Source organism: Epithele typhae, assembly GCF_022376455.1.
Source record: "Epithele typhae strain CBS 203.58 chromosome Unknown BXZ73scaffold_6, whole genome shotgun sequence".
Lineage (NCBI taxonomy): Eukaryota > Fungi > Basidiomycota > Agaricomycetes > Polyporales > Epitheliaceae > Epithele > Epithele typhae.
The window spans coordinates 246,263-267,885 of NW_025954197.1; the positions used below are offsets into that span (position 1 = coordinate 246,263).

Consider the following 21,623-nt stretch of genomic DNA (forward strand, 5'->3'; position numbering starts at 1 on the left):
CGATTGAATTTGCACGACGAGGAGCCGTGCAGTCCACGGGAACGCCTCCCAAGTGCGCTTGGGCCGCGCGCGGGAGACGGACAAGAAGAGCAGGACGGGGGACCCCCATGGCGACCGCCGTGCGATGTCGAAGAAGCGTCGAGGAGCGCGCGCAGACGCCCGGACGGGGGAGCGGGCCGCGGCCACGATCACCGCGCGCGCGTGCGCCAAGGCTCGCTCGGCGACTGCGCGGCGTCCTCCAGCGGTCGTGCCTCTGTCGCCTGCTCGCGCCGTGCGTGCGCGCGCAAGCACCTGCAAGACCTTCCGAGGCCTTTAGAGAGGTGCGCGTTCGCCCCGTGGAATGCGCGCGACGGTTGTCGCTCATGTTTCTTTTCTTCAGATAAAACTGCCCGGCCACAGAGCACTTGGCGCCCACTCCTCCGGGTTGCCCAGTCCTTGCCAAGCCCGGCCGTGCTCAAAGCACACTCGACGGAAGGGTGGCGATCATATGCCCTGATGCCGCCTGACGACCGTCGGAGGCCGCGCGCATCTCTGTTATAATCCTCGCGCGCGGAATGCGCTCACTACCGTACGCCCTGGAGGTCGCCCGTGGTCGTGGTCCCGCTTTCGCTCTCTCTCGCTCGTTTCGCCCGTTCGTCGCCCCTTCTTTTTCTTTGTTTTAAGCACCCCCCACCCAGCCATCCCACCTGGTCAACATGGTCGCAGCCGGTCTGCTCGTTCTCTCCTCCCTCCTCCCCTTCGTCCTCGCACTCCCTACCGTTGAGCGGCTCCACGTGCTCAAGGCGCGCTCGGACGTTCCCAACGGCTTCTCGTGGAAGGCCAAGGCGGCGGAGACGCAGACACTCACCCTCCGCCTTGCGCTCACCCAGAGCAACACCACCGGGCTCCAGGATGCGCTGTTCGACGTCAGCGACCCCAACAGCGAGAACTACGGTCACCACCTCTCCAAGGCCGAGGTGCGTCCCTTCATCTTTCGCGCGCGGTGACGGCGGCAGGGCGGAGTGGCGGGACTGACGGGGTTGGGGACAGGTGGACGCGATGATCGCGCCTTCGGTGGAGAGTGTGGAGAAGGTCACCGCGTGGCTGTCGAAGAACAACATCACGGCGCAGACGACCTCGGACGCGGGCGACTGGATGAAGATCACCGTGCCCGTCGCGCAGGCGAACGCGCTCCTCAACGCGGACTTCAACGAGTACACGCACGACGGCTCCGCGTCGACCTCGGTCCGCACGCTCGCGTACTCCGTCCCCGACTCCGTCAAGGACCACATCCAGTTCATCTTCCCCACGACGCAGTGAGTGTCGCGCGCTCCGGGTGTGTGCGACACCGAGTGCTCACGCTGCAGGACGCAGGTTCATCCCGCCCGTCAACCGCACCGGGCCGATATTCGAGGTCGCGGACCTGCCGCGGACCACGAAGCGTCGCCGCGCCGGCCGCTCGAAGCGTGCGGCGGTCCCTGCAGAGTGCGACACGCAGATCACGCCCGAGTGTCTGATCGCGATGTACAACATCCCGACGACGGCCTCCTCGGCGACTGGCAACAGCCTCGGAGTCGCGTCCTTCCTTGACGAGATCGCGAACCAGGCTGACCTGACGGTGCGCGGCGTTGTACATCCTCATTCATCCAAAAACTGACGGGTGGTGCGCAGGAATTCATGACGGTGCTCCGCCCAGACACCAAGCCAGGCACCTTCGACGTCGTGTCCATCGACAACGGTATTTCCGACGTCAACACCACTGGTACCACGGAGGCTACCCTCGACATCCAGTACACCGTCGGCATTGCCACCGGCGTCCCCACGACGTTCTTTTCCGTCGGTGACAAGACGCAAGACGGCGACTTGAGCGGCTTCCTCGACGTCATCAACACGCTCATCAAGGCCGACAGCCCTCCCCTTGTTCTCACCACCTCCTTCGGCTTCAACGAGGCTGCCTTCGAGGCGGAGCCCGAGCTTGCCAAGTGAGTCCCGTCACGTCGATGTTGAGCGCCGTGAATTAACAGACGTCTGCAGCAACCTGTGCAACGCCTACGCGCAGCTTGGTGCTCGTGGCACGTCCATCCTGTTTGCTTCCGGCGATGGCGGCGTTTCTGGATCGCAAGCCAACAACGCATGCAACGGCCGCGAGTTCCTTGCCACCTTCCCGTCTGGCTGCCCGTTGTATGTGGTCTCGAACACGTCGCTATGCCACCCCGCTCACGCCCGCTCTTTCCAGCCTCACCTCCGTCGGCAGCACGCAGAACATCAAGGAGACCGCCGCTGACTTCTCGTCCGGCGGCTTCTCGAACATCTTCGCGCGCCCGAGCTACCAAGACAACGCGGTGTCCGGCTACCTCACCACGCTCGGGAAGACCAACGCGGGCCTCTTCAACACCTCCGGCCGCGCCTACCCCGACGTCTCCGCCCAGGGCGTGAACTTCGTGATCGACATCGCCGGCCGCGGCGCCGGCGTCTCCGGCACCTCCGCGTCCTCCCCCGTCTTCGCCGCCGTCGTCGCCCTCCTCAACGACGAGCTCCTCAACCAGGGCAAGTCCCCGCTCGGCTTCCTCAATCCGCTCATCTACCAGTCCGGCGCCGCCGCGCTCAACGACGTCACCACCGGCTCGAACCCCGGCTGCGGCACCCAGGGCTTCCCCGCCGCCGCGGGCTGGGACCCGGTCACCGGCTTCGGCACCCCCGACTTCACTAAGCTCCTCGCGCTCGTCACCGGCTCCGCGGTCTCGTCCGGCAACGGCACCGCCGCGTCGTCGAGCTCTGCGGCCGCGTCGAGCTCCGCGGCTGCGTCGGGCTCTGCCGCCTCCTCGGCTTCCGCGACCGGGACCTCCGCCGACGCGTCGAGCGCGGCTGCTACTTCCACCGACGCGTCGTCCGCGGCCGCGACTTCCACCGACGCGTCGAGCGCGGCTGCGACTTCTACCGACGCGTCGTCCGCGGCCGCGACTTCCACCGACGCCGCGGGCGCGGCCGAGACCTCCACCGATGCTGCCAACACGGATACCGCCGCTGCGGCTGATACGAAGACCGTCACCTTGACGGTCACCGCGACTGTCACCGCGGGGGCTGCCGCGACCACAGGGAAGGGCCGGAATGCATCGAAGCACCACAACTGAGCGCTGAGCAGGGACGTCGTATTTTTTAGCATCGTATCGTACTTTTCGGCACTGGCTGCAGGCGGCGGCGGAGCGATAATGCGAGAGCGCGGTGCCCACGCGGCCGCAACCTCACCGAATTTCCTGCGAGTGACGTGCGTGCACACAAGCGTATACATATATTAAACATATGGTGGCTCACGCTGCTGAAGGTGGGTTTGTGTGGAGACGATGGTGGGGCCTCTTGGACGACGTCGACCGCGCGCTAGAGATAGTGGCGAAGTTGCAGGAACCTGGTCCTGGGGAACAACGGTTGGACAACATTCGTGTATGGGTTGACGAGCACAGCCAAGAGCCGAAGTTGCCTATGAATTCAAAGGATGATATGTTACTTTGTCATATACCGTCCTCCACGCCTAGCCATGGGGCTTTGGGACACGCCAACAGACGTGCGATGCCCTTTCAGCGTAGTGAGCAGTGACTACCGGCATGAAGTGTGGATTGACCATAGCAGACACGTTGAGCTATCAACTGCTCATGCATGATGGATGCGCCACCAGACCGGTCTGTCCGATGGCATAAGCAGCCTCTGAAGTCGCTCATCCGACATCATCCCCGAGTAGTACACTTGCTTCGGCGAACTCATCTGTTTCCTGGCCAGACAAACGGACGGGTTCTTCATCTCCGCAGATGGTGCAATGCACCGTCTAGCAATCCATCCCTTTCTGTCGGTGTTTCGTAGATGTCGCGAAGTGTCCGACAAGCATATCAAAGACAAGTGCATTCTGGAAATAGCACACAGTACATTAGGCTTGTGCTGACCTCACGTGAAGGCCTCATTTTGTGCTTTTGCCCAGTCTCCAGTCACCCACAGCCGCGAGTGCTCTCTTGCCGGTAATCGCGGTCGGGATGCTCAGAACAGCACCGTACAGCAAGACCTGCCCGAGCCGCAGCTCGACCCAGTACCACACGAGCAACGCCTCGAACGCGCCCAGCGTCGCGACGAAGGGCAGGATGCTCGGCGAAAACAGGTGGGGCACTTGCGGACCCATGTGCGCCCACTGCACAAGCAACGCGTCAGGACACGATGGACAACGTGGCCAGCAGAAGTGACACGCACCATACCAAGGAGAACGACCCAGGGCCCTGCGAGGAAGAGGGTGAACACAGCGGAGACGAACTTGGGGGGCACCTTCGGCTCTGAACGGAAGGTGTGGAAGATCTCTGGGCGGGGGTGGAAGAAGACGTCGTCGGGGTGCTGAGGTGGTGTTTGCGAAGCGGGTACGATGAGGTCGAAGAGGTCCATCTCCAGCGGCGCGTGAACAAAAGAGCCAATGTAGAGAGTCACCCGCAGAGGGTCCTCGGAGGTAGGAGGAAGGGAGGCGGGAGGTTTCGCCATGTTCTACGACGCGCATATAGTCAGCACCATGCGACCAAACAGCGAATGTGCACTCACCAGCTCAAACTTGGCCTTACCACCCGACGTGACTTTCACTGGCTGAATACCCTCCTCGCCTGTGACTGGGTCGAAGAACCGGATGAACGTCTGGTGGGGTTGTACACCCTTGCCGGCCTCGTCGACAACCTGGAACGTCAGCTTCAAGGTGTCGGTGGGTCCCAATGACAGAGCAGGCGACGGCTTGTACGTCGTGGAGAGACTAGACGATCGATACGTCAGACCAAGGCAAATGGGCAAGCGGTGGCTGCAACATACGGCTCTGCTCGCAGCTGGGCAGCATCGGAGGAGGAGATGGAGAAGCGTGGGGACTGAAGGGTAAGGACCGAAGCGTGGGCCGCCGCGGCCAAAAGAGAGAACAGGAGACAGGAGAGCGCGGCGACCATAGTGGACGTCGGCGAAGGTGGTGAGGAACGCGTCGTGCGCAGCGCGAGACGTGTCACCGCATTATGCGCGATAAGTGTGGGCAATTCGGAGTGTATGCCCATTTGCAGCTTATCGAACCCAGATAAGTCTCTGGATCCCCCCAGCAGCTCTTGTCCGCTGTGCACTAGTGTGCACTCCGTCCGTCCATGAATCGTCCTCTGTATCTTCCACGTTAAGATGTGGCTTCTCGATACCACCTTCCTCGAACTCCATCAAGTGTCCGATCCGACCCAAGAACGATACGCCATTCTGTCTCACGTCTGGAATCTGGGGAAAGAGGACTCTTTTCATGTAAGTCGTACGCCTCCTCGCGTTCGGGATCGCGCGTAAATCCTCCTAGTCCATCCGTCAACTTCACAATAATATCGCGCGCGAAAGTCCTGCGCATGCAGAGGCCTACCTCGCACACCACCACAAAGTCACCCCCAAGCTGCGCTCTCTTTGCAAGTTTGCCCGCCACAACGGCTACAGACGCGTCTGGATTGACACCTGCTGCATCGACCAGAGCAGCAGCGCTGAGCTCTCCGAAGCCATCAACTCGATGTACAAGTGGTACTTACAAGCGGCTATATGCTATGCTTTCTTGGCCGACGTTGACGACGACCAAGACCCTTCGAGTCCCGCTTCTCCTCTCCGCACATCTTTCCGCGAAAGCATCTGGTTCACGCGCGGATGGACTCTCCAAGAGCTCGTCGCGCCCCGCAACGTTGTCTTCTTGAGCCGTCATTGGACGGTCCTGGGCACGAAAACGAGCCTTCAAGATGTCATCGCGGAAGTCACCCACATCAGCAAGGCTGTCTTGACGCATTCAGCCCCGCTCCATTCAGTGAGTGTTGCGCAGCGCATGTCCTGGGCAGCGGGACGTCGAACCACGCGAGAGGAAGATCGCGCATACTCTTTGCTCGGGATCTTCGGTATCCACCTGCCCACCATCTACGGAGAAGGCGAACAGGCGTTCGTCCGCCTTCAGGAAGAGATTCTACGACGCATCCCCGACCAGACCCTTTTTGCGTGGGGTTCTCCTCTCCCGCGACGCATCTCGGACAACCACCTGAATCAACTGGATGCAAAACTGCTCCACGAGACGTCACGACGCCGCGCCGGGTCCTCGTACCTCTTCGCCTCTAGCCCGGACGAGTTCACGGAAGAGACACCCACACTTCATCCCGTTGCCCTCTCGGAGATGGAGCGTCTCGACGAGGTCATAGAGCTGCCACAGTACTCGTTGACGAGCTACGGTCTCCGCGCCACTTTCCCTGTTTTCAGTGTCACCTTTCAACGTGAAGTCGTCGTTCAAATGGCTCTACTAGCATGCGAAACTGCCCAAGGCCACAGGATCGCCCTTATCTTATCTCCGAGAGGGCCTAGTCAATTCCTCGTTGGCGGGTATCGTTTCACGACGTCCTTGTCATTCGACGGAAGCGTTAAGGTCTACAATCCTCGTCTTCTGCTCCTCCCGCGCTCCGTCCTGAGAAACATTGAAGCTTCCATCAAACCCGTCCACGTTTTGTACCGCCGCCTCGATGCTGTCGCCCAGTCTATCCACTTCCTACACGAAGGGGTAGCCCTCACCAGCGACGACATACCCGCCCGAATCTTCACCGGTCCTTGCCAAATCACAGTGCCTCGTTGGGCACAGAACCGCCTCATTGCCAAAGAGTTCCATCACAATATCCCCAGCGACACCATCACACTCAGCTCCGAAGGCGACTGGCGGGTTCTCCAACTTCACAGCGACTCCGCCGGGTCGTTAGCAATCGTGCTCCTTCTTTCCAATCCTCCGATCCTCCCCAGCGCGTGGAAACGCGAGTCGATTCACAAGCCTCCTCTGGTCGTTGAGATCGTTACGGAGAACGTGGCAGGCTTCGTAGCGGATCTGCAGGTCAAGCGTGGCGTAGATGACATCACCAAGCGCGAAGGCATCAACGTAGATGAATGGGCGGGAGAGGGCAGCACACGCAGCCGTGCGTGGCCCGGGCTCGAGATACGGTTCAACAGCTGGGGGCCGGATATCCGAGGCGACGACGAGCACGCGGGCGATGTCTCGTGCTTCGTCATGGACATCGACGTCGGGCAATCCATCGCACATGACGATGTCGACTCGGACAATCCGGACTCGGTTATCCCATCGGCTCAGGTTTCCGAAGATGAAGAAGGCAACATTTCTGCGGACGCGTCTGCCGAGGACTCTGTGGAGGTCGACTCGGATTCGGACCGCATCGACGAGTCGCCTTGGTCCTTCGCGTCGCGCGCCCGACGAACGATATCGCGACAGGAACGCGAGCTTTTGGCCCGTTCTGATCGCGCCTCCCGAGACGAGGCTGTCCCCACTACGGAACGGGAGGGACAGCGTACTACCGAACGTCCGCGGTCTCATGAAGATCTCGCGAGTCCCTCGGACCAAGAAAGCGATACATCGACAACCCGACGCTTCCACACCTACCGCCCTGGAGTCGAATTTGGATCCATGTCGGAATCGCCGCCTGCCGACGGCGAGAACCCATGACCCTCGATACGGGATAAGGGCCCTTAGTAAGTGTGTCCGTCCAACCCAAGCTACAGTAACATTATTAAAATACTTGGACAGCAACCACCTACAGGCCGCCATTCCTCATTCTCAGAGGCATCTCGCTGAATTACCATCCACAATCATCTAGTCGACCATTTGCGAGTACGCGATCCTTCCTCACCTGATGGCACAATTCCCAGAAGCAACAAGCTCGCGATGACACCTCAAGCCACAGGCCTTATGTCGGTCGTACGACGCCGCGGTATTCACCACCCTGGAGTCGACATGGCCGCGTTGAACTCGCAAAGGGCCTCGGCCTCAGTATTTGAGATCAACATCACTCGCGGGCATGACGATGTTGGCGGACTACAGTCCGTGCACCATAGCCGGGACTTTCCCATTGTCCGACACTTCACTCCTTAGCATGGCCTCATAGTGTATTTGTAGTTGAGGTGGTCGATTCATGTGGCATCGGCGTCCTCTACGGGTTCGAGTTTTGCTGATTCGAGTCTTTCATGGCTTGCGGACGCTCAGGTTGCCATGCGTCACACAGGCGTTTGCATTCCGGGTTCCAACACGATAGCACCACGATAACTTCTTTGAAAAATCGCCACGCGACCGCACAATATCACGTCCACTCCCTTACACCCCGAGCAGCAGCTCGACGAACTTGCCCTGCGCGATCGCCTGACCCACCACCTGCGTGACCCGGCTCAATGGCACGCTCGCCGTCTGCTGCGCGAAGAACGACGCAGTGTCGATCGGCGCGAGCGAGCTCGTCGGCACGTCCGGCGGCGTCCGGGTTGGGTCCGCGAGCGCGAGCTGCAGCAGCGCCGCGAAGTTCGGCGTGCCCAAGCCCGTCGCCGCGTCCCAGCCCTCCAGCGCCGGGAACCCGTCCGTCCCGCACCCGTTCGAGTCGGCCCCGCCCGGGTTGCTGCCCCCCACGACGTCGTTCAGCGCGCCCTGCGCCGCGGCCGCGTACAGGAGGGGGTTGAGGAAGCCGAGCGGGGGCTGGCCCGCGCTGAGCAGCCGGTCGTTCAGCAGGGACACGATCGCGGCCACGGCGGGGGCGGCGGCGGAGGTGCCGGAGACGAGCTGGGTGACGCCGTTGATGGCGATGCTGTAGTTGGTGCCCTGGGCGGAGATGTCGGGGAACGCGCGGCCGGTGGTGTTGAAGAGGCCTTGGTTCGTCGTCCCGAGCGCGTTCAGGTAACCGGTCACGGCGTCGTCCTGGTAGGACGGGCGCGGGAAGACGATGGAGAACCCTCCGGAGGAGTACGGGGCGGCGACTTCGGGGATGCTCTGGGCTGCCCCGACGGAGGTGACGCTGAAGTCGCCGGCTCAGCAAGAGGAAAGGAAGTCAGGAAGGAGACTCACAATGGGCAGGTGGAGGGGAAGGACGGACGGAAGGACCCGTCTGGAAGGCATGACGCTTCGCCGCTCAGGGCACCCGCGACACCTTCGTCACCCGAAGAGACGAGGACCGAGGTGCCACGCAGACCGAGCTGGGCGTAGGCGTTACAGATAGTCCTGTTTGCCACTCATCAGCGCCGACTCGGCGATGATCAGTTGGGGAGGACTTACTCTGCAACCTCTGAGAAACCAACGGTCTCAGAGTCGGGGGACTCATTCGAACCGTAGCTCATCGAGAAGACACTCGGAGTGGAATCCTGCTGGAGCATGAAGGCGACCATGTCGAAGAACGAGAAGAAGGTGGTGTCGGGGCTCCCAATAGATATGTAGGTAACGGGCACGTTCGTCGCCAGGCCAACCACCGTTTGAATATCAAGACTCTGAGGCGGACTGTTAAATTATGCTCGCTGGATACTCTCAAGGGACGTACTCCTTCGGCAGTTCCACCGTTGAAGTTTTGGACACCGTCCACAGACAGAAACTGTATCTGCTGGTTTGGGTCGATGTCAGGGCGGTCGGCCGAAAGGAACGTCTGCAAGATGACACGATCAGATTTCATGCATTGTCACAGACCCAGAACACGTACCTCAAGGTCTTGCTGAGTGCCGATCTCGGCGTCGAAGCCAGCAACAAAGAGCGTGTTGCTGCTCTGCGTCGCCGGGTCGGTGGGAACATTGTACAACTCTTGCAGGCACACCAGGTGGACTTCGGTCTCGCAAAAATCTGGAATGTTCTGCCGCTTCAGCCGGGGAGACTGTTTCGACTGACGCCTGCTCCGCCTCAGCTTATCCCCCTTGATTGAGAACGCAGACTTGGAAACTGGCGGGAGGAAGCTGCAAAGCGATGAGTGGCCGAACGACTGCAAAACCACTGTACTCACTGCGTAGTGGGGTACACGTAGGCGACATGCTCCTGCAGCGCCGCGGGGAGCGCATAGGACAGCGTGCGGATCGTCGTAGTGTTTGTCTCCGTGTGGACGTAGGACTTGAACTGGGCATCGAGTAGTGTGTTCGCTTGAGAGACTGGGATGGTGAAGCGGAGGACGTCGCCCGCGCCCGTGGTCGTGTTGGCCGCGATACCGTTCTTGTTCAACCAGCTGGTCACGGCCGCGACCGACTCCGGCTTGGGGGCGACCAGAGCGTCTACCTACAGAAAACTCAGTATAGATAATCAGCAGAGATGTAGCTAGTACGTACGTCAGCCTTGGAGTAGTGCTTGCCGTAGTTCGCGCTGGATGGATCGCTGACGGCAAGCACGGCAGCGTGGAGGCCAGCTACATTGCTCTGCGGCAGGGCAAGGCTGAGCGTAATGAGGTCATCGTCGTTGGCGTCTCCGCCCTTGATGAAGCCGGATGGAGGGCCAGTCAACTGTCGGCGGACGACTTTGGCATGAGGGTTGTAGGCCGGAAGCCCAAGGATGGTCGTAGGAAGAAGAGAAACAATGAGCAGCGCAGCTGCAAACATGGCGACGAAGAAGCAAGGAAGACAAAAGGGATGGGGACGAAGGTGAAGGCCGGAACGGTGGTTTCTGGCAGGCGTCGGCGATATTTGAGTGGTTGTATGAGCGCAGCTATCGCATCCAGTGATAAAGTAGGGTAGTATTGACTACAACTATCCGCGAGCCGATCGAGGGTGCCCCGATTCGTCGGCGGTTGAGAGCCAACGCCATCGTCTTGACAGATTATGGTGACAGATCTGCGTGAAAATCAAGGAAATACAGCATCCGGGATGCTAGTCCACACTCTTTACCCCATGTAGTGCATACAGCGGCATCTCCATAGGCACGATGGAGACCGGGCCTTTGCGACTCCGAGAAGCTGAGGTTTGATCTGTAGTCCCGGAAGCTCGCAACGGCCTGCTGATTTTGATGCGTCATGTCCCGAGTGACATCTTTCATGATGGGCGGGCTCTGAAATGAGGACGTGTGAGAAAGGCCACCCCTATATGCATGACCGCGTTGGCGAAAAGCACGGGCTCGTCCTTCCATCAATGCAAGGCGACCCAGTACTGCTCACATGTAAGCTTGGACAGTACACTAACGGCGACGCCTTTCACAGACCACCGAGCGTGGTGGCAATTGACATTGATACCAGACGTTTTTCCGGTTGAAACGGCATCGGCTTTCGTCTCACGATAATCGATTCGTCAAAAGTCATGTCCAATACTTTTCATCCACTCGTTTGGCGTCAAACAACAGCTCCAATAGAAAAGTGCGAGAGACACATACCTGAGGCAAGAAAACTCTCAACCTCGCGATACCGGGAGGCGTCAACTCTCGTGATCGGAGGTTGGCCTCAGGAGGAGTGGGCCGGACAAGTCTTCACGCATCGTGAATACCTATATGTGAAGTTGTTTCGCCATTTCGTCAGCGTAACGCCCCAGCCTCGAGTTCGGGGAAATCTGCGGACGCGCCCCTGGCGATGAACATAACGATGCCTCACCGCTTTTGACGGTGTGAAAAAAGCAGCGTACCCACGATTAACATCCATACCCGTAGACACCGCATGGCTGATGACTTGCGGACATCACTGTTTAAGGAGAGTTTGATCATTGGAACCTCGAACTCAGCTGACGTACTGACTAGGACGCTCGTGAGGAAGAAGCTTGTGCAGAGCCGAAGGATGTTCCATCTCGTCGTGGGCGATGTTGAGGAATCAGTGCAGAATGTGCGACGGTGAAATATGGTGGTGAGTACTTGAGTGTTGGGCTTTTCCGACGCTCTGAGACATCGACAGGCGTCTAATAGCGGGCTGATTCGGGCCGCGTGGGCCGCGAGGCCGCTGTTGTTGGGCCGTCCACGACGGAGTCGTTCGTCGCACCCTGAGCCGTGGCAGCGTGGAGAAAAGTGTTCGAAAACCAGAGCATGGCTTTCCCGGAGATAGAAGCTGGTAGTTGAACAGCACGACTATCGAGGCGACGACAGGCGTAGAAGCGGAGGTGCCGAGGACGAGTTCGGATGTGCCGTTGACGATGAGGCTGAAATTCGTACACTGGACGATAATGTGGGGGAGGCGCGACGAGAGGAGTGGGAGATATCCAGATTGGTCGTCTCAAGGTGTCGAAACAGACGCGCCCTGGTATGAAGATGTCATGGAGAAGACGGGGTAAGGCGCTTTGGCTTCGGGCCGAAGTCATCATTGTCAAAATCATCAAATATCCAAACGGCATCAAAACATCCTCATAGACAACCCAACTCTTTATGGAAGGACTGCAATAAATAAAGTATGCTGCGCAGATGACAGATGGACCAGCTCGCCAGATCTACTGCCATTGCATCGAGTATCCTGAGCTTCATCGACTACCTCCGGAGACTGATCAAATTAGGGACCCTCATATGGGCTATTCATACATAGCTGGCTCTTCCTAAGACGGACTGTGAAGGGAGGTCTGCTGCGCACATGGGGGCGGCCGGTGTCCGAAGGAGAGTAAAAGTAATCTGCACATAGTGGTGACACTAATACATTCATGATACATGCAATCTTGTGTGGATTCAAGGTTTATCATACTTGAAACTGACGCAAGTTCTGGATCTGGTTCCCTTCTAGGCGCATACCCATCCATTCAGACATGGATGTAGCTCCGAGGGCCTTCTCATAGAAGTCAATTGACGGCTGATTCCACTACAAACAGACAGTCGTCACATGAGCACGAATTGGTTATGGCCGAAGGTCGAGTCACCGCCCAATGACTCACCTTGAGCACTTGCCAATCGATGCGAGCACAGTCCTGGGACAACTATGAGCGCGCGTAGAGGGGCGGGGAACAGGGGGAGGAACCTTTGCCTCCGCGACCTTGCCGAGCTCGCCAAAGAGCGCCTTTCCGACACCCTTGCCTCTGTAGGATGGATCGACGAAGAGATCCTCGAGCTGCATAACCAGGTAGTGTGCATCAGAATCCGCAAGCTTTGACCGCAGACATGCGCACGTATATCCCGGGCTTGCCTGTCCATGTCGAGTAGTTGAAGAAGTACATCGCCAGGCCAATGGCCTCTCCCGGCGAGTCCGGGGTGCCCGAGACGGCGAGGATGGTGTGAGCGTATGGCGTCTCAAACAGGTTCTTCCTGTACTGCGGTGGGGTAAGAGTTTTGGCCTCAAAAAAGAGTAGTAACCGCGCGCACAAGTTCGGGAGTGGCCTTCACGGCATCTGGCTCTTTCTCATACACAGCCTAGAGCGCGAGCGGGTGAGCGGGTGCGCATGGCGGGCAGAGAGCACGCACGAGAGCAACGACGAGCTTGAGGATCGCGTCCTGCAGCGGCAGATGAGCGCCATCGTGGGCATCGGGGCGGGGGACTCACGACGTCTGCGACGGTAGCCGGGCGGAGGAAGAAGGCCATCGAGGTTCCAGTTTGGGAGAGGGGTGCGCAGGCGGCGGGCCGGCTGGCCGGGCGTGGCTGGGGCATTGTTTGGACGTGTTGACGTGCAAACTTTAATGATTTGCGCGTACCCAAACGGCGAGCAGAGCACGAAACCCATCCGCGCCGCCTCAGCCCCAGTCGACCGCCCCGATCCCCGACCATCAACACCATGGACCCCGCAAAATTGGCCAAGCTGCAGGCCCAGGCCGCGGCCAACAGGATCGGTGCGTCGCTCGTCTCCCGATGGCCGTCCCCGCACCCTCCTCCGCCATCCCGCACCTCTCTCTGCCCGCGTCCGCCGCTCACGCGTGTGCGCCCCCGCAGGTGGCAAGGGCACCATGCGCCGCAAGATCGTCCGCAAGACGAAGCCTTCGGGCGCGCAGGACGACAAAAAACTCCAGGGCGCCCTTAAGAAGCTCAACGTGCAACCCATCCCTGGCGTCGAGGAGGTCAATATGTTCCGCGAGGACGGCAACGTCCTCCACTTCAGCGCACCCAAAGGTACGTCTCTCCATAATTACCCTCTTCCACCCCCCATCCTCTGCGCGAACCAGAGCCCTCCGCACGTGCGGCCCCTATCCTTAGAACCAGCGTCCTTGGATTAGGCTTTCGCGCGTATTCGATGGCGCGTGAACGTCCAGAGCATCGGCGATTGTCCATCGTCCTTGTTTGCAGGCTCTTCTGGACGGACAACTACGCAGCGCTGCGAGAGAGGCGCGGTGCTTTGGGTCCGCCAAGGCATTGGTTCCTCAGTGCTGCCCTCGTCTATGCTTCCCCACTTCTCGCGAACCATGTTCTCATTTCCCCGCAGTGCACGCCGCCGTCTCCGCCAACACCTTCGCCGTCTACGGCGCCGGCCACGTCAAGGAGCTCACCGAGCTCGTCCCCGGCATTCTCAACCAGCTCGGTCCCGACTCGCTCGCGTCCCTGCGCAAGCTCGCCGAGTCCTACCAGGCCATCCAGCAGTCCCAGCAGCGGCCACCTGCCGGTGATGCTGATGACGATGACGACGACGACGACGTTCCCGACCTCGTTGAGAATTTCGATGCCGTCGAGGACAAGCCCGCCGAGACCAAGGCCGAGGAGGAGACCAAGGCTGAGGAGACCAAGGCTGAGGAGGAGGAGGAGAAGAAGCCCGACCTTGACTGAGCGCCCCTCCCCGCGCCCCCACCGAGCTGTGATGCATGCATGATGACCGCATCTGTAGTCGCCGTATCTGTTGTACCCCTTGCACCCACCAAACGCCGCATCCGCCCTTGCCACCCGAACCCGCCCTGCTGCCGTCTCCTGCCATTCTACGTACCTGCTTTCCCGTGCATACGACTGTCCAATGACCGCATTGTAAATTGATCGCAAATGCTGTATGTTTGCTGCCTCTCTTTCGTGCGTGTCTCAAAACCAAGCGCTATAATGTCCATCCTAATTGTACAAGCTACCAGCTGTCCTTCGTGAGCCTCAATTTCGTTTCTTGTTCATCCATCCATCCGTCTCCACCTCCCGCTTCTCAGTGGAACGTCACCTCCCAAGTGCGCACGCACCCGTCCGCGCCCGCACTCGCCAGGCCCGTCGTGCTCATCCACCACACCGAGTTCACGCCGCCGGGGCCCGCGTTCTTGAGCGCGATGTTCTTCATCGGCTTCGGCACGGACCAGACGTACACATGCGTGTCGAGCGAGCCCGAGGCGAGGTGCTGCCCGTCGGGCGCCCACGCGAGCGAGTTGATGCGTGCGGTGTGGAACGACCAGCGGCCGGTGACCATGCTCCGCTTCGGGGCGTCGAAGAGGACGATCTTGCCGGTAGACTGCAAGCGGCGTGAGTGCGCGCTTCTTGGGGAAAAAAATAAAGGGAGGAATGAACGTACATCACCAGCTGCGAGGTGCTGCCCGTCGGGCGTGAACGCGAGCGCGCTGACGGGGCCCTTGTTCCCCTCGAGCGTCGCCTCCTCTTTAAGCACCTTGCCATCCCACGAGTACAGGCGCACTTTCTGGTCCTACAGAGAGAAAAGAAAAAGACGACCCGGCTCGGTCATCTGAAGTGCAGCCCCCCGAGAAGCGCACGGCCACGCACCTCGCCGCCGACAGCCACGACGTCGCCCATCGCTGCGATTGCGCTCGGTGCGAACTTGGTCGGCAGCTCGAACACCTTCTGGTTCGAGCGCACGGCCTCGACCGCGGCAACCTCCGCGACGAGCACGGTGCCGTCTCCTGCAACGGCGACCCCCTTGGGCTGCGCGCCCGTCGAGAGCGACGCGGGGCTGCAGCGCAGAGACGCCGCTCGTCAGACCGACCTCGAGCAGCCGCAGATTGAGACTCACGTGTACGTGGTCCCCTCGAGCTCGCGCAGCTTGTCGTCCACGCCGACCGAGTGCACGGTGCCGCCCGGGGCGGCGGCGAACCCGGCGACGAGGCTCGCGTGCGCCTCGCCGCCCGCATACGCGTATTCGGCGCCGTCGTGTGCGAGCACGCGGCCGTCGGCGGTGCCGACGACGAACGTGGCGCTCCCGCCCGGCGCCCTGAGCCCAGCGGTGACCGCCTTCTGCGGGGCGTGGAGGACGCGGGTGGGGGCCGCGGAGGCGGCGCGCGCGTCGAATAGGTTGAGATCGCCGGACATGGAGAGCGAGACGATGTCGTCGCCGGGGGTCCATGTGTTGCCGACCTGCTGGTTGCTCACCCCAGGACCGAGGGACCAGGTGGTCTTGACCTTCTTAGCGTCGATGTCCCCTGTGGGTTGAGACGTCAGTTGAGAATGAGAAGAAAGAGTACGAGGGACGTACAGAGCTTCACTGTGCAGTCTGCGGAAGAGGTGACGAGCGACTTGCTGTCGGGGCTCCAGCCGCACGCCATCTACCGGCGAGATCAGAACTCGGGTGCGGAGTATGAGGCATGTGGGCCTACAATGCTGCCTGTATGCGGGCTGTCCGTGAGCTCCGCGACTACGTCGCCCGTCTTTCCATCGTAGAGGAACACCTTCGAGTCCGAGCCGACACTAGCGAAGACGTCGCCCGAGGGTGAGAATCGGACATCTTGTACGAATTTCGCATGGTTCTTGATTGGCTGGTAGGACGCAGTTGTCAGTCACGGTGGTAATGGAACCGTAGAACGGGTGTCAACCGACCTTGTCGAGCTTGAAAGGTACTCCTTGGTGAAAGACTATGGTAGTGTCGTCTGAGGCCGTCGCGGCGCGGTATGGGCGCTGTTGCCTGATGCTCACAGCGTTGATGATCTATGGAGATGTCAACCACTGAAATGAGTAAGTGCGCTCAAGGACAGGGAAGCTCACCTTAGAGTGTCCAATGATATCTCCCGTTGATGACCCCGAGTCCATCATGAACGCGTGGCCGAACCTGCCATGCTTGTGAACCCCCAAGTATGAATGTTTGGAATGTTGTACTCACTTGTCCCGTCCATCTCCAACGGCAATGATACGCTTGCTCTCCCCGTCCCATTCCAAATCCTTGCTTCAAAGTCCCCAACCTCATGAGACCCTAACACGCAAAGAGATAGAGATAGGGAACGTACTCACATACGTCCAGCAAGAACTTTGTACTCTGCCTTCAACGTCTGCTCCTCCCCCACCAAGTCCCATATTCGCACTGGAGAGCGTCTGAGCACTGGTGGTACTCACCCAAAACATCGTACCCACCATTTCCGGATGCGTCTCCCGACGCGCAGTAGAAGCCCGTGGGGGAAATGCGTGCCGCGGTTGCGTTGTGAACATGGCCGCTGTACGCGATGCAGGAGGCGACGTCCTAAGGACAGAGCATGGGTATGCTGTTCCGGGAAAGAGCGTTCAGCATACTGACTTTGAGATCCCGAACCTGCGAAGGACCCCGTCAACTACGACCTCAGGTGCTTGAGATCAGCATACTCACAATAACGGTTCGTCCATTTGTGTAGACGATCTTGTCTTTACTTGAGCTGAGCTTCGTAGGCTCTCCACGCGTCGTCACGGGGGCGCAAGGATACAGTAATCCCTTCTTGAACGACATGATAGCAGATGAGGTGGGGCGCGGTTGCTGCGACGCCCTCCGCTGCGCGCACCACGCTGATCGTCGTCGACGCGGGCGGCAGATCCACCCGATTTGGCAGACGGCGCGGTCACCTGACCTCCCCACACGCGACGCGACGCGTTGAACGGTCGAAGGCGAGCTGCCAACTCCCAGCTCAAACGACTCCAGATCACGACCCAAAAGGATGCAATTAACTGAGGAAGTAGCATTGAGGGAGAATACATATACAGATTGTTATCAGATACAAAGCAACATCACGATCAGCATGAGCAACCAAGTACTCAATCATCAACGGGGCGTTCTTCTTCGCTATAGTTCTTGAAGGGATCTTTGCGCAAGGCTTCAGCTTCTGCGCTCATCGTAACATCTTTGACAGCGGGCTTCGGACGCATGACAGTCCCGGGAGGTGTCGTGGTAGTCGAGGTTGACGGTGTGCCAGGCTGTCAACGAGTTCGATATTAGTCACCACCCGTGAAGTTACAACCCAAACACATACCTCGTCCTCGTCTCTGAATGGAACAAACTTGGGCGTCGACGGCACAGGGGGTAGGGAGGAAGTGGCAGGCTCGTCTTCGTCCCGAAACACAGGAATGGCGCTCTTACTGGACCCCGCCACCTTGCTCTTGCCCTTCTTCGCGCCCGAGTCCGCTGGACCCGCGTTCTCCTCGCCATCTTCGTCTTTGAACACCGTGATCGAGCTCTTGCTCGCCGTCCTCCCCTTCGCCTTCTTCGCAGGGGCCGGCTCCATAGCCTCGACACCCTCGTCCCTGAACACCGCGATGGAGCTCACCGAGCTCTTGCTCGCCGAACGTGCTTTGCCCTTCGCCGCGGGCACCGGCGGGGGCGGCATCGCCGCTGCATCGTCCTCTGGGGCCGGGTCCCGGAAGACTGCGATGCGCGAGCCCGACGGCGCGCGCGTCCCCCGGCCGGCATGGCGCAGCGTCGTCCCCGCCATCTTGCTCACCTCCCCCGTGTTCTCCTTGACGCGCGTCTTGCGCGTACCCAGCTCTGGCCACGGCGATGGCTGCGCGGCCTGCTCCGGGTCGTTCTCGGCGTCGCCGGTGGGGTCGACGAAGACCGGGAGGCGGCCGTTCGGGCGCGGGGCGGCCGGCAGGGGCGCGGAGAAGACGTCCTGCGTGTTGCTCGCGTTGGATGGGGCGCGCGAGGTGCGCGTGCGGGAGGCCGGTGCAGTGTCGCCGAGAGCTCGGCGGCGGGGCGCGTCCGTCTGAGGTGCATCGGTGGGAGGGGAGCTGGTGGCGATTGAGGGGGAGGCCATCATGCGCTTCTGGAACTCGCGGTGCTTGGTCTCGAGGCGTTCGAGGGGTGCGGCTTTGCGAGCGATGCCGAGAAGGAAGGTATCATCCGCTTCGGCGCGCCTGGGTGCAGGTCAGACCCTAGGAGGTCTTTGGAACAGTATGCGGCACTCACCTGTTAGCTCTCTCCAGTGCCGTCGCGTACTCCTCGTAGAGCAATGCATGGTTTGTCCCGATCTCGTTCACAAGGAGGTACTTGAAGACGATGGTGGGCTTGTCCACGTAGCTCGCATATAGCACCCACAGCTTCAAGTACCTCAGGTCGTTTCTCCACTTCCCTCCCCTGTCATCCCTGAGCATGCGCGTTGCCTCCTCAAGCAGTTCGAGTAGACCAGATTCCGCACTGTGGCCTTGCGGGTAGTTCTCCACCGTCCAGTAAACAAAGCGTGCGTACGCCTCAAGGGGGTCTACATCTTCGTCTTCGTCATCCATCGCTATCTCAACGTTGGTCCGGTGACGTTTGCGTGCGTCAGCCAGACGCGTTTCGCGTTGAGCATGAGGTGTAGTAAGGAGCTGGGAGAGTGCGGTGACACGCCTGCCGGATGCGAGAGGTTGAATGTTTTCTTTGGCAGCCTCGATGACGTCTCCGTCGACTATTACTGGAGCAGGGGTATCATCAGTGAAGACGTCGAACATCGTGCTGAGTGGCGAAGAGAGAGGAGCAAGTGGCTGCGAGAGCAGACAAAGTCCGGGAACGAGTTCAACGCAACACCTAACCCTAATTCAGGTTCTGCCGTGTCGGCTACTTCCGAGGATCGCTGGGGTTACTACTCAGTACGTGTTTGCTGCGAATATGTACGACGATGTATCCCTGTTTGATGCTCCTTTTGATCATTGTAGTACGTATACACGCTAACGCCGCGCGGACGACGAACCGTCGCCGCGGCGGTCTAATGCCACTACTGTTCATCCAACCAATCTGGGATCCGCATCCGCACTTAGTTCTGGTCCTCGACGAGGTTGCTTGACGCCTTGAGGTCCTCCCGCACCATCTCCTTCACGAGCTCCTCGAATGCGACCTTACGTTTCCACCCAAGCAGGCGTTCCGCCTTCGCCGGGTCACCGAGAAGCAACCTAGGGGCCGAGGCTGCGTCAGCCGCCTGTGTAAAAAAGACCCACCTGAAAGGCTGGGGTAAACGAAAGAAATACGCACTCGACCTCAGCGGGACGGAAGTACTGCTTGTCGACCTTGACGACAACACGGCCGCTCGCGGCGTCATAGCCTTCCTCCTCCTCACCAGTCCCGCGCCACTTGATGGTGTAACCGAGCTCAACGAACGCCTTCTCGACGAACTCGCGAACAGGATGCGTCTCGCCCGTAGCAAGTACGAAATCCTCGGGCGCCTCCTGCTGGAGCATGAGCCACATGCCCTCGACATAGTCCTTTGCTAGAGAATGCGAAGCGTTGGTTAGCATGCTTCTCCGGGATAGGGCATGGATAACACGGAGAGGAGACGGGGATTGGGAGACGGAGATCGCGCAGCAGAAACACGTACCGTGTCCCCAGTCACGCTTCGCGTCCATGTTCCCGAGGTAGAGGCACTTCTGCTTGCCGAGGTGAATGTCTGCAACTGCACGCGAGATCTTCCTGGTGACGAATGTGCGACCACGGCGGGGGCTCTCATGGTTGAAAAGGATGCCGTTGCAGGCGTACATGCCGTACGCCTCGCGGTAGTTGACGACGATCCAGTACCCGTACAGCTTGGCAACGCCGTACGGCGAGCGCGGGTAGAACGGTGTGGTCTCCGACTGCGGCGTTTCAACGACCTTCCCGTACAGCTCCGACGTTGACGCCTGGTAAAAGCGCACCACCTTCTCGAGTCCGCACGTCCTGATCGCGTCCAGCAGGCGCAGAGTACCGAGCGCGTCAACGTCGCCGGTATACTCGGACAGGTCGAAGGAGACCTTGACATGCGACTGCGCGCCGAGGTTGTACACTTCAGTCGGGCGTACGTTGGCAATGATGTACACCAAGTTCGTCGAGTCCGTCAAGTCGCCGTAGTGCAGCTTGAACTTGGTCCCCCCTAGGTGCGCCGTGAGACCCCGTCGGAAGGCAGGCGGGATTGCGACTCACTCTTTTCGTGCTGGTCGGCATAGAGCGAGTTGAGACGACTGGTGTTGAAGCTGGACGAACGGCGGATGATGCCGTGGACGTCGTAGCCTTTCTCAAGAAGGAGCTCGGCACTGCAAAGGCACGTGGTCAGCGACTGAAAGCAAGCGATGCTTGCGAGTACACGCTGCAGCCATGAGGTTCCGTGCAGTTCCCCCGCAATCTCGCACGTCGCGCGCAGTGCACACCGGAGTCACGGACGAATTCGAGGGGCATGGCCACAATTTCGAGGAACACAGGGGCCCACCATCGACGATGGACCCCGATCCTTTTGAAGGGATCCGCGAGAAGTAATAATAAACACAGATGTGCTCACAGGTAAGAACCATCTTGGCCAGTAATACCTGTACATGCGCAGATCAGGATGAGCGGCGCACGAGACCAGGAGGGCGCAGGACGCACCAGTGATGAGCGCAACCTTGCGCTTGCGATACTCTACCGCCTGCGCGTCCGTCATCTTCGAAAGGAACGGCGTCGAAACGTCGGTCATGGTGGCCAAAGTCGCGGTCAAAGGGTGGGCTCAGAGGACGGCGGGATGGAGGAGGGGAGCAGGAAGTGCGGAGTGAGGGCTGCTGATCTCGACGCGCGAGGGCATTTATTGCTTATCCGTAGGCGCCCCCTACTCGATCGCTAGCGCCCGCTGTGACCGCGATGCCGCCGCGGCGAATGTGTACATGTGTCCCGGTATATCCTCATCGACAGCCATCACCGCGCTCAGCAGGCTCCTTCAAGGCCTGACGAAGAGGGAAATCGCGATGGGCGCGGAGGGCGGTCTACCGCTCACGCCCACATAGCGAACACAAATGTCATTCATGGTTGTAGTAGGTGTCAGCTCCGAGTGCAAGAGGCGGTCCTCTGACCACAACACATCCATCGCGACCCCCGCGCCCAGCTTCAGCCGTGTGTCGCATCGACTCGAGGTTCGAAATGCCCGTACTGCGTGT

General features: G+C 60.0%; 9 protein-coding genes across 9 annotated transcripts; 3 read left to right on the forward strand and 6 right to left on the reverse strand.

The window, feature by feature from the left end:
• Positions 1–695: 695 nt before the first annotated feature.
• BXZ73DRAFT_41826 (family S53 protease) lies at positions 696–3,110 on the forward strand (the record flags this gene model as incomplete). Its single annotated transcript, XM_048018847.1, has 6 exons — positions 696–956; positions 1,030–1,295; positions 1,354–1,597; positions 1,651–1,961; positions 2,014–2,160; positions 2,216–3,110. 6 exons carry the CDS (start codon positions 696–698, stop codon positions 3,108–3,110), a joined length of 2,124 nt encoding a protein of 707 aa, XP_047881125.1.
• An 815-nt stretch (positions 3,111–3,925) lies between these two features.
• On the reverse strand, positions 3,926–4,931 carry BXZ73DRAFT_41447 (oligosaccharyl transferase delta subunit; the record flags this gene model as incomplete). Its single annotated transcript, XM_048018772.1, has 4 exons — positions 3,926–4,150; positions 4,210–4,491; positions 4,546–4,747; positions 4,804–4,931. 4 exons carry the CDS (start codon positions 4,929–4,931, stop codon positions 3,926–3,928), a joined length of 837 nt encoding a protein of 278 aa, XP_047881126.1.
• A 217-nt stretch (positions 4,932–5,148) lies between these two features.
• BXZ73DRAFT_14927 (heterokaryon incompatibility protein-domain-containing protein) lies at positions 5,149–5,986 on the forward strand (the record flags this gene model as incomplete). The annotated part of the gene is made up of 2 exons (XM_048017505.1): positions 5,149–5,262; positions 5,312–5,986. Coding segments are annotated over 2 exons (789 nt in total), but the record flags the coding sequence as incomplete, so codon positions are not given.
• Positions 5,987–8,122: 2,136 nt separating this feature from the next.
• BXZ73DRAFT_41541 (family S53 protease) lies at positions 8,123–10,356 on the reverse strand (the record flags this gene model as incomplete). Its single annotated transcript, XM_048018789.1, has 7 exons — positions 8,123–8,807; positions 8,858–9,010; positions 9,065–9,273; positions 9,324–9,425; positions 9,480–9,726; positions 9,774–10,039; positions 10,090–10,356. The coding sequence occupies 7 exons, from the start codon at positions 10,354–10,356 to the stop codon at positions 8,123–8,125; spliced, it is 1,929 nt and encodes a 642-aa protein (XP_047881128.1).
• Positions 10,357–12,392: 2,036 nt separating this feature from the next.
• BXZ73DRAFT_98035 (acyl-CoA N-acyltransferase) lies at positions 12,393–13,226 on the reverse strand (the record flags this gene model as incomplete). Its single annotated transcript, XM_048027565.1, has 7 exons — positions 12,393–12,512; positions 12,586–12,618; positions 12,669–12,758; positions 12,817–12,957; positions 13,010–13,057; positions 13,109–13,138; positions 13,188–13,226. The coding sequence occupies 7 exons, from the start codon at positions 13,224–13,226 to the stop codon at positions 12,393–12,395; spliced, it is 501 nt and encodes a 166-aa protein (XP_047881129.1).
• A 190-nt stretch (positions 13,227–13,416) lies between these two features.
• Positions 13,417–14,396, forward strand: BXZ73DRAFT_41602 (NAC domain-containing protein; the record flags this gene model as incomplete). The annotated part of the gene is made up of 3 exons (XM_048018800.1): positions 13,417–13,471; positions 13,572–13,748; positions 14,059–14,396. 3 exons carry the CDS (start codon positions 13,417–13,419, stop codon positions 14,394–14,396), a joined length of 570 nt encoding a protein of 189 aa, XP_047881130.1.
• Positions 14,397–14,751: 355 nt separating this feature from the next.
• BXZ73DRAFT_41573 (WD40 repeat-like protein) lies at positions 14,752–17,235 on the reverse strand (the record flags this gene model as incomplete). The annotated part of the gene is made up of 13 exons (XM_048018795.1): positions 14,752–15,048; positions 15,109–15,237; positions 15,315–15,501; positions 15,562–15,967; positions 16,021–16,090; positions 16,142–16,300; positions 16,362–16,469; positions 16,527–16,590; positions 16,642–16,704; positions 16,770–16,839; positions 16,890–16,995; positions 17,050–17,064; positions 17,119–17,235. The coding sequence occupies 13 exons, from the start codon at positions 17,233–17,235 to the stop codon at positions 14,752–14,754; spliced, it is 1,791 nt and encodes a 596-aa protein (XP_047881131.1).
• Positions 17,236–17,537: 302 nt separating this feature from the next.
• On the reverse strand, positions 17,538–19,205 carry BXZ73DRAFT_88142 (Mad3/BUB1 homology region 1-domain-containing protein; the record flags this gene model as incomplete). Its single annotated transcript, XM_048024847.1, has 3 exons — positions 17,538–17,696; positions 17,753–18,632; positions 18,685–19,205. The coding sequence occupies 3 exons, from the start codon at positions 19,203–19,205 to the stop codon at positions 17,538–17,540; spliced, it is 1,560 nt and encodes a 519-aa protein (XP_047881132.1).
• Positions 19,206–19,507: 302 nt separating this feature from the next.
• BXZ73DRAFT_98039 (GDP-mannose 4,6-dehydratase) lies at positions 19,508–21,169 on the reverse strand (the record flags this gene model as incomplete). Its single annotated transcript, XM_048027566.1, has 6 exons — positions 19,508–19,643; positions 19,723–19,957; positions 20,066–20,593; positions 20,644–20,753; positions 20,996–21,023; positions 21,082–21,169. 6 exons carry the CDS (start codon positions 21,167–21,169, stop codon positions 19,508–19,510), a joined length of 1,125 nt encoding a protein of 374 aa, XP_047881133.1.
• Between the last annotated feature and the right edge of the window lie 454 nt (positions 21,170–21,623).